The sequence below is a fragment of the Kryptolebias marmoratus genome, linkage group LG1 (assembly GCF_001649575.2).
Source record: "Kryptolebias marmoratus isolate JLee-2015 linkage group LG1, ASM164957v2, whole genome shotgun sequence".
Taxonomy (NCBI): Eukaryota; Metazoa; Chordata; class Actinopteri; order Cyprinodontiformes; family Rivulidae; genus Kryptolebias; species Kryptolebias marmoratus.
The window spans coordinates 12,894,259-12,904,693 of NC_051430.1; the positions used below are offsets into that span (position 1 = coordinate 12,894,259).

At 45.0% G+C, this 10,435-nt stretch overlaps 1 protein-coding gene across 9 annotated transcripts; it reads left to right on the top strand.

The window, feature by feature from the left end:
* The first annotated feature begins 8 nt into the window (after nucleotides 1-8).
* kdm2ba (lysine (K)-specific demethylase 2Ba) lies at nucleotides 9-10,359 on the top strand. 9 transcript variants are annotated; one of them, XM_017417194.3, is made up of 10 exons: nucleotides 9-165; nucleotides 3,235-3,456; nucleotides 3,679-3,822; nucleotides 4,808-4,897; nucleotides 5,272-5,568; nucleotides 5,673-6,478; nucleotides 6,583-6,746; nucleotides 6,825-6,986; nucleotides 7,335-7,605; nucleotides 8,887-10,359. In XM_017417194.3, the coding sequence occupies exons 1-10, from the start codon at nucleotides 112-114 to the stop codon at nucleotides 9,200-9,202; spliced, it is 2,526 nt and encodes an 841-aa protein (XP_017272683.1). In that variant the 5' UTR covers nucleotides 9-111; the 3' UTR covers nucleotides 9,203-10,359. The 9 variants fall into 9 exon arrangements, with proteins under 9 accessions (XP_017272683.1, XP_017272680.1, XP_017272684.1 ...); XM_017417191.3 differs by having other exon boundaries at nucleotides 10-165; nucleotides 3,232-3,456; XM_017417195.3 differs by having other exon boundaries at nucleotides 10-165; nucleotides 3,232-3,456; nucleotides 5,281-5,568.
* The last annotated feature ends 76 nt before the right edge of the window (nucleotides 10,360-10,435 follow it).

The following is a 10,435-nucleotide window of genomic DNA, read 5'->3' on the forward strand; positions in this document are numbered from 1 at the left end:
TGTAACCCGGGTTTGGTGTGACGCGAAGGAGGGGCGGCGAGAGGAGCTGAGCTGGAGGCTCGTTCAGCCATGTTGGTTTCTTCTGTTCACAAACGATGAGAGAGGAGAGTCATGGCCTTGTCACTGAGCGGAGACGATGAGGAATATGAGTCAGAGTCCGAACAGGTACACGCTTTTTACACTTTGTTATCGTCTCGGTTTTACGACGTGAATTTAGTCAACGTACTTGTAGGGGTGGAAAAAGCCACATTTATCGACGGTTTTTTTTTCTTCTTCTTCTTCTTGCTTTGGTTGCTTCAGGTTAAACCGTGCTCCTCTCTGTGAGTGGGTCAGGTCCAGAGAAGGAAAAGTGACAACAATGAGCGTCCGGCTAAACACTCAAAACACATAAAAAGGTGTTTATTGGGTTAAAGTCCCTGAATGTGCCCGACAAACCGCGTACTGCCCTCCTTAATGATGTTGACCACAGACTGACCCAGTTCGTCCTGCCCATCTCTCAGACTCAGCCGGTCATGAATCAGATAATTAAGCAGTGATCTCTGTCACAAGGACAGTCCAGCTTTGTAATGGCTGGAACAATGATTTCCTCATACACTCAACCTGCCATGTTGAAAATGCTTTCTCTTCTTTTTTTTTTTTTCTCCTCTCTTCCTTCTTGTGGTTCAGTTCCTCACACTTCCATAAAAAAAAAAGAAAAACTTGTCCCACCACTCTGCGCCTTTAAGACGGCTCGGAGGCAGGCTGTTGTTGAGGCAGGGACCGGGGAGGGGGATGGGGAGAGGGAACAATGAAGTGGCTCTTACTTCTGAAGCTTGGTGGACCAGTCTGTGGGTCCCAAACTGGGGGTTCACAGGGACCCCCACCACCAGCACCAACACCCCATTCAAAACCCTTTTTTTTGTGCCACAGCTAACCCAGCCACTGAGTTAAACTCAACTCACTTGAGCAAAGTTTTCAGAGTAAATGCTGCCCACTGTACCCTCTCAGGGGGCGTGCATTGCAGAAACCTGGCCCCTACCTGTTGGCAGGGCTCACGAGAGGTGCTTATGCAAGAGGCTTGCACAACATTTATACCCACAACAAAGTCCACTATCAGCACATCGTGAGGGCTAATGTGTTGGAGATAACGGCACGTTGTTGTTGTTGTAGACGAAGAGCCTTGTGACTTTCTCCCACTTGAAGTCCACGCCGGAGCTGAGTCAGAGGTCTGCGCTCGGCGTGGTGAAACTGTGTTTTTCTTTTCTTTCTTTTTTTGTTCACAGCCTTCTGCAGCCTATCCCAGATTCCTGTCATATTACTGCACGATTACCGTAAAGACAAGCCACCTGATGCAGCCGAGGCCCCGAAAGCTGCTTTTTGACCCAGAATAGGAAAAACGGGCCTTTCATGGATAATAAACTCACCTGGTGATCCTCAGCTTCTTCTTCTGTCATTTTTGTTTATTTTTATTTTTTTTCTTAAAAGCTCACCTCGTTGTTTGTGCCTCTCCTCTTCGCTATTGTTTAACTTGAAACACTTTATGTTCTTGTTTTTATTAATTAACTCCATTTCCTGTTGTTTCAATACCAACACCCACGCTGGGCACATTTTGGTTCATAGTTGAGTGTAAGAAAAAAAGAAGCCCAAGAACACAAAGCCATAGTTTTGTTATATTTGCAGCAGAATGTCTGATTTAAGGACACTATTTCTGCTATAATGAAACTAAAAGTGGCATCAAACAAAAAGTCAGTTGAATCCATTCTTCCTTTTTTTGTGTGAGATGTACACACACACTCACGCTCACACACCCCTCATTCAGATGCAGTGTTTAAAATGTTGCTCCAACTTTTGGCTCGTTTTTTCAGCCCTGGCTTTACTCACGTGCGTCAGATCAACACTTGTGCCCGTGTAGGTCTGACAGAATACTGACACAGCTTGGCCACAGCTGTTTCTGTGACGTCGACAGCCGCGGCCACCCCTGCAGCAGCTGCTCATATTTCGGCGTTTGACAGAAGTTGGACGTATCGACGGAGAACCGTTTTTGCACGATTTGCTTGTTGAAAGCGGTCAGATTAAATGGGGGATGCAATAATAAAAAATAAAAACAAAACGCAATCTGAAGAATCGTTTTTATAACGGTTGCATGAAGGGGGAATGGGTTATGATATCAGCTGAGGAAGTGAAGTGTTTTAAAGGTTTGTCATGTTGCTAATAATGATTTGCCTTAAAGGGTTTTTGGTTGCTGTCATCGCTTTCAGGAGAGTTTGTTTTGTTTTGTTTTTTTTCTTTCTAAGGACTGTGGTTGATCTGGAACGTCCTGTTCCCATCCATTGTGTTTCGGCTGCTACACCTGCCGCGGCGAGCATTGTTCTCCAGAAAAGACACCAAGCTTCAGTTCGTTTGTGTCGTTTAATAAAGCATTTCCAATAAAAAAAATTAGCGGGACGCTCGGAGTTTGTCCGTTAAGAGCAGTGCGATCAGATTAAATGGAAAATGTTCTCAACGCGAAGCAGCAAATCATCCCCACAACCTCCTGTGAGGTTATTTTTATCCATCTCTGGCAGTCCTGCATTTTTTTTTTTTTAATTCAGACGTTTGCCACCAGCAAGGCAAAGTGTTGCCAAGGTAACCTCTCCCGCTACGATAAGAAGGACTGCGATGCTCTGTGATTTGTCTTATTTTTCTTGCATTTTATAGTTAATGCCATGGCAACAAGGAGAAGACCAAAGAGCACGAGAAACTGAAAAATGTTTAATTGTAGACAGACTATGATTATTGTTATTATTATTGCTCAGTTCTAAACACTTGTGTTTAAACAGAGTAATGCAAATCAGAGCTCTAACGATGAGTTCATTTTTTGATTTAAAAAAAAACCTAAAAAACTATTAAACAAATGATAAAATGATTGCAGTCAGATTTATTTCTTTTTCCTAATTTGCAGAGACACTGAATGTGTTGCTATTTTTAATAGAAAAAAAGTGAAATAAAATATTTCGTTCCGTATCTTATGCTGACACTTTTTAGCTGCAGATTGTCTCCTCTCTGTCCCCATTTGAAAGAGCTGAGTCAACAAAACAAAAAAAAACAATAATCCCACCATTTTAATGTCAGAAGCCATGTTAGGTTTTAGAAGATTTGAATCCTTTGGCTTTTACTTTACAAAAGGCAGGAGAAACCAGTGACCCGTTTGTCATTTACAGGTACAGATTTTTGATTTCCTTCACCTAACATCTGGAACCGTTTGTCTTCCAGCAGCGAGCAGTCAACCGACCCAAGCCCAAGATGGGGACGTCCTCGGCCGTTAAGCTGCCGTCCAACCGCAGCTCCTCCGGAGCCCGGCGCAGGAGGACGCGCTGCAGGAAGTGCGAGGCGTGCCTCCGGACCGAATGCGGCGAGTGTCATTTCTGTAAGGATATGAAGAAGTTCGGTGGGCCGGGCCGCATGAAGCAGTCCTGCATTATGCGACAGTGCATCGCGGTGAGTCAGAAGTGAGACGAGCGTACAGCTGCTGAACATTTATTAGTTGGTGTCATGCAGCAGAAATCATGTTTATGGAGCTTTCGCTTTCTAAACAAGCCGTTTCATTTGATGAGCCTGCTGCTGATTAATCAGGTCGTCTCTGTTTACCTCCAGAAAGAGTAAGCTCAGTATATCCGCAACGTTAAATCCCGCTTTTCTCGTTTGTCTCGCTCCATGCAGCCCGTCCTGCCCCACACCGCCGTGTGTGTGGTGTGCAAGGAGGCGGGGAAGGAGGACACGCTGGAGAACGACGAGGACAAGTTCAACTTCATGCTCATGGAGTGCTCCATCTGTAACGAGATCGTCCACCCCAACTGCCTGAAGGTACAGAGATCAGCCGAAGAGCTCCGCCTCGCTCAGGCCGTTCTCACGGTGACTCGCTGTGCAGGAATGCCAGGTTTCTGGAACATTTAAAGGCGTGACTCAGGCCGTTCAGCTGGAATCCGTGACGCTGATTTTATGTGGAAGTTGTATTGTTTTTTAAAAACACAATGAGCAAATTTTACGACCACATCCTGTTTTAGGATTTGACTCTCAGCATCTGAAAGTTGTAAAAAAAAAAAAACATATAAAAGGCTGTTTCTGTATTATCTGAAAGCAGACTTTAATCAGTCTTGGAGACCTTTCAACACGAAGAGTGTAAGTGTAAAACATCCAGATTATAACTGTCAAAACAAAAACATGCTGCTGCTTGTAGATTTGGGATCAGACCAGTTTTTTAAGTCCTGCCCTAGTTATTTATCAGGAAATCGTTGCAGATTGTAATCCTTTCAGTAAATTGTATCAGTCAGAATTATATGAACTATAATAATCAGCAAAATAATACTAATATTTTTCCAGTGGTCCAGATTCTCTATGTGTACTTCCATTTTTCTTCAACAGTCGGTGAAGAAAAATAAGTTGTTCTGGGCGGATGAGGGGAACTTCCTGTTCTCGTCCACTGTTTGTGTTTCATGAAGCTAGGTGTTGCTGAGATGACCTGTGACACCAGAACTCCCTGAACATGCTGTTACAACTTCAACTCGGTTTAATCATGAATCCAGGCTGAATTTCATGCAGAAGTTTAGATTTTACATTTATTCAAATGTGCATTTATCCCACCCCAGCAGAGATGCTTTAACAGGCTTTACTTCCCTGTTTTTATTGTTCACAAAGGAAGAGGTAACTCTGGCTCGGGCTGAGCTGTGCTGACCGGCCCGACGTGCACACGTCACAGCGTTTGCTTTCACTTCCCTTTCGTTTGTGTTAAAACGCTCTGTGACTTGGTTCAAACTTGCCTTTTTCTTGTTGTTGAACCCCCCCGTTCCAGCAGGTCAGCGACGCCACAGGAGTGGTGAACGACGAGCTCCCCAACTGCTGGGAGTGTCCCAAATGCAACCATGCTGGGAAAAGTGGGAAAGTGAGTACAAATATGAATATTTCAGAGGATTTAGATCAGGTTACAGCTTGCTATATGAGCTGAAAGTATTCTGGAAGATGTTCGATAGGGGAATTATCACTGGAAAGTTTTGATATTAGAGTTACATTTCCTTTTTTTCACATCTTGCATTCAGTTTATTGGTTTTATATGTGATGATCAGCTTGCCACTTCCTGTTTATGCTTGTTTGCTAAAGTTATTCGTACACGTCTGTGTCAGCCTCAGAAGCAGGAAACTCATGACCGTGTAAACGTTTCAGCCGCAGTTTAGCAAAAACCTGAGTAGCTTTAGGAATGCAGAGCAGATTTTTCCCGTCACAATAGGCTGAAGGTATAAAGTTGTTTTGCAATTATTGTCCCCCTTGGTATTGAAGCAAAAAAGGGGTCCCGGGTTCAAATACGCGTCCAACCTCCCCGGCTCTTTGCTGAGGGAACAGAAGCCCGTGAAGGAGGAGGGGGACGTGTCCGCTGCGGCGAAGAGGAGACCGGACAGAGAGGAGACGCCCAGGTTCCGAGCCGAGGACGCCCTCCACCGTCAGCCGCCGCTGCTGTCCCCCAGCGGTCAGCCGCGGCCCAGGCCAGAGGACAAGCTGAGGAAGAAGAGGAAGCTGTTTGACGATGAGGAGGAGGAGGATCTTTCTGTGAAGAAGAAGGTTTGCTTCGTCAACAGTGACGTTTCTTTTATCATTACAGACGAAAGTGTTAGTGGGATAACTGCACATGTATTAAATGAAAGGTCTTCATTTCTGCTCCACAGGAAAAGCCGGATGACTCCTATTTTTCCAAACTCGCGTCTCAAATTAAGACAGAACGGGAGGACGAGGGCGGGTATGGGGAAGACGACGAAGATGGAAGGGATCTTCACTTCCGGAGCAGTGTAGACAGGAAAGGGCGCTTCGGGGACACTGAAGAGGACTCCAGGAATGACCCTTTGAATCCTTCCATCAGGACACCGGTCGGGGACAGTGACCAGTCCTACTGCAGCTCCCCGCAGGCCGGCCCCAGCAGCGAGGGGGGGAGCGAGACGCAGGAGAAGGGTCCCCGTCCCAAAGCTCGCCGCAAGCGGCACTTGCCGAACAACAGGGAGCTGAGTCGAGAACTGAGCAAAGCGCTGAACCAGGAAATCCAGAAGACTGAGGACTCCCTGGCCATCGAGAACCGGCAGCCCCTCAAGGTGGAGCCGGAAACGGAGAACGAGGAGCCGAAGAGGCTCTTCCGCAACGGTATGGAACTCGGCGATCAGAGGCCTCACCTGAAGGCCAAAGAGATGAACGGGAGCAACTGGGAACTGCGCCACTTCTACCAGAGTCCGATCACTCCGCTGGGCTTCAACCGGAGCACCCCGACCACGCGGCCTGTGCCCCCGCGTTCCCCGCCCAAGTGTGTGCAAATGGAGCGGCACGTCATTCGGCCCCCTCCCATAAGCCCCCCTCCGGACAGGCTGCCCCTGAAGGATGGTAAAGCGCACGTTCTCCAGCGAGAGGTCTGGATGAAGATCTTCAGTTATCTGTCACACCCGGAGCTGTGCATCTGCATGAGCGTTTGCAAGACGTGGAACAGATGGTACGTGCGCAGCGTGCAGTCAGAAAATAACATGTTTACATATTTATGTTCAGCAGATGAGGATGTGCTCTGCTTTGACACGAGGCGTCTCCCCCTCTGACTAGGTGTTGCGATAAGAGACTTTGGACGAAGATCGATCTGAATCGCTGCACCTCCATCACCCCGCTCATGCTAAGTGGGATCATCCGCAGGCAGCCCGTCTCCTTGGACCTCAGCTGGACCAACATTTCCAAAAAACAGCTAAGCTGGCTTATTAATAGATTACCAGGTATTCCATCGCGAGCGACTCTCGAGCATTCGTCGGTTGCAGCTCGTCGTGTTTGACGTGCGCTGCGGCGTCTTTCAGGTCTGCGGGTGTTACAGCTGGCCGGCTGCTCTTGGGCTGCTGTGTCTGCGCTCTGCACCTCCAGCTGCCCTCTGCTGCGCACCCTGGATGTGCAGTGGGTGGAGGGACTGAAAGATGCACAGATGAGGGACCTGCTGTCACCGCCCACAGACAACAGACCAGGTACAGCACGCGATAGACCACAGGCTGGTTCTCATCTCCTGCCCGCCACACTAAACGGGCACTGAGTTGGCTGCTGCGGGTCATATCTCATGAGATACAGTTGACTCCAGGAGATAATTGTACTTAAAGTATGTGTTAGTGATACTACCACACCAAATTTTAGCTTGTTATTTGTAAAACTGACAATATATCGCCATTTTTGGGTTCCTAAGGTTTCTTGACTGATTCAGCAAAGTGAACGTCACTTCCCCTAAACTGACCGAATGTTTTATCTGGATTCTTCAAAAATGATTACACTTTAATTTCATTGCCCACAAACCGATCAGCGTTGTTGTGGCCTACCAACAGGTCAGCTCGATAACCGCTGTAAGCTGAGGAACGTGGAGGACCTGCGGCTGGCGGGGCTGGACATCACCGACACGTCGCTGCGTCTCATCAGTCGACAGATGCCCCTGCTGTCGCGGCTGGACCTGAGCTACTGCAACCACATCAACGACCAGTCCGTCAACCTGCTGACGGCAAAGGGAACCACCACCAGAGACTCGCTCACAGAGATCAACCTGTCAGGTGAGCCCCGCGGGCCGAGGAGACCAACGGCACCAGGTGTTGTGTCTTATAGGTGACTTTTTTGCAAGTTCTAATATTCTGATATTTTGATTTATGCATTTTTAGACAATAACTGTATGAGAATCTGTATGTATGTATACTTTCTTTATACCTTGTGTTTACAATGAGTGCTCAGTTTCTTCAGGTGTTCTCATTGGCCCAGTCACCTCTTTGGGTCGGGTGAAGTTTTGGTAGAACGTTATATAAATCTCCAAAATAAACGTAACCAACATAAGCGTAGCCCAGACAGACGATGCTGCATTCGATAAACTACAGAAGAGTCACGTTTAATCCAAGAGGAAATGCAAAACTGCTGCCTCGAGATCGATTTTCCACAAGAAACACGTTCTTGTCGACGATAGTTTGTTTACAGAACTAAACCAGGATGAACTGAAAGGGCAAAACATTGACTTTGGTGTTTTAATAAATCAAAAATAATATAGTGAGCTGCTTTTATTGTAAGATGATTTTAAAATGTGGACGATTAGGTTGCAGGAACCGAACTTTCAAGATACAGAATAGGAGGTCATAACACATAAAACAGCAGAATACTTAACTGGGAGGTACTAGATAAGTACTCTGTAAGAACAGAGTAACAAGTCACTTCCTAATACAACCCAGACTCTATAGGAACCAGACACACCAACTGAAAGTACCTGGTCGTATTATGTATTGCTTCTGACCCATAAAATAACAGTGACAAAGATGTGTGACCCCATCTGTTGTCTGTTTAAATATCCAAAAATGCTAATGATAAGGCCACAATGACAGCACAAACAGTCTTAGCATCCATTTTGCCATTTTTTAAATCATTAAATTACTTTTATTTCAATTCTCTGTAACAATTATGGTGTAAATATGTCATAAAATCTGTTTTAATTGTAACCTGATGTATGGAGATTATCTAAGGACCCCTACTTGGTGTTAGGTGACCCACATTGGGGTTCCGACCCCAACTTTGGGAATCATTGCTCTAGATAACTTGTCTTTACTTGTTTATATGAAATTCCTACATGGGTGTATCAACCCAGAGTCTGAAGAGGTGTTTTAATCCAGTATAACAACTGAGATGAGCTGTGTTAAACATTTAGGGTAATAAAATTTAACCCAACTAAACTGCAGCACAACGTCAGAGTTATATTTAGCCATAAATAACAAATTGAACTTTCTGATTTTTGAAAAGGAGTTGTGAATCAACCAACCAGGCCTAAAACATGCATCATTACTGTGAAAGAAAACTTTAGATTCTGTGCGCGTCTGATTACTTTTTTTTTTTCTTTTCTTTACATTTCAGTCTGCAACCGAGTCACGGATTACTCCCTGAACTTTTTCAAGCGCTGCGGCAGCATCTGTCAGATCGACCTTCGCTACTGCAAGCAGGTGACGAAGACGGGCTGCGAGAGGTTCATCGCGGAGATGTCCGTGAGCGTCCCGTTCAAACTGAAGGAGGACAAACTGCTGCAGAAGACGAGCTAGTGGCTAACGGGACCCGACAACAGACTGGCGTTGCACTTAAAGGAAGTGGCCCCCGCGACGAGCCCGCCGAGTCGCTCGTAATAAAACCTGAGCAAGAGGCAGAAGTTCCTGGAGGGAGATGTGCGCTTACATGAGGCGATAAAGAAATGTTCACTGGACGGAAAAAGAGGAACCGGATTGCATGCGTTTCTGTTGACTTTTCTAAAGAAGTGGTTGTAACTGTTGAGTTATTTTTATTCTTTTAAAATTTGAATAGTATTTTTGTACAAGCATCATTCAAAAGTTTTTGTTTTTTCTTCTTTTTTTTTTTTCGTCTCAGGAGCTTATTGTAGACGTCACAGCATGAGAAACAAAATTAAGTTTGCCGTCATAGAACTGTGTGCCAAAATCTGCATTTGGACGTCGTCACTTCAGTATCGGACAGAAACAACCCTGCATGTGCTGTGGTTCAACTATATCAGAGTTTTTTAAATACTTAGAATGTATTTCAGCGAGAATGAAATGTTAAAATTTCATATTACTGCTACAAAGTTGTTGTTTTTTTACCTTTGTTTAGTTTATTATGGTTTGCATCAATATTTCAACATTAATTTATTGATTATTTTGGTGTTTTTTTTTATTACAGTTTGTATTTATTCATTTCTTCAGTACCTTGACGTTGGGTCAAATAATGCCTGTGAATATTTATCGGGGTGGTCGGTGGGGTTCAAAACCCGAGTCAGTGGCAGGAAGCTGCAGCAGATCTTACTGACTTTTTTAACACACACACACACACATATCTGGTTATCTATACTGGCATCTATTACCTTTTGAAATAGTTACAAAATTGAACATATATGTCATTCATTAGGTGTTGTATTTTGGGTATTGTGATGTAATCTATCCCCTCAGGTGAATGTGATCATGTTTATATTTGTAAATCCAAAAATTACGTGCTAATTTGCATTAAAAGAATCTCGTTTGTACCACGACTGGGTTTTGATAGATGTCTTGGCAGGTCGATGGAGGTCCGAGTCGGCAGAACTGTTCAGCGTTCTGTAACTCGCTGAGAAAAGGAAGTGATCAGCTGCGACCCCGGCGGGTTCATCGGGGCTCCGCTTTGGTTGAGATTTAACCATTTCCTCGTGGTCATCGGCAACTTAATCACTAAATCGTTCCTTTTCTGTAGCGCTAAAGCAGCTGAACGGTTGCAAAGCATGACGTGTCAGAGGAAGACTTATTCAAGTCCCTGGACGAGTAAAACTGTTAACATTTTAGAGCCTGGGTGACAGAAAATAAACATTTGCAATAACCGCACTGCTTGGTTTGATTTTCTTTTACTGCAAACAGTATTTGTATCTGATAAAATAAAATATGTCTCAAGAAGC

What these genes read in the sequence shown, in the direction of transcription:
- kdm2ba (XM_017417191.3), top strand. Translation starts at nt 112, where the DNA reads ATGGCCTTGTCACTGAGCGGAGACGATGAGGAATATGAGTCAGAGTCC. An exon ending in ATGAGTCAGAGTCCGAACAG is followed by an intron (nt 166 to 3,231) that starts GTACACGCTTTT and finishes TTTGTCTTCCAG; the next exon opens with CAGCGAGCAGTCAACCGACC. An exon ending in CCAGGTGTTGTGTCTTATAG is followed by an intron (nt 7,606 to 8,886) that starts GTGACTTTTTTG and finishes TTTACATTTCAG; the next exon opens with TCTGCAACCGAGTCACGGAT.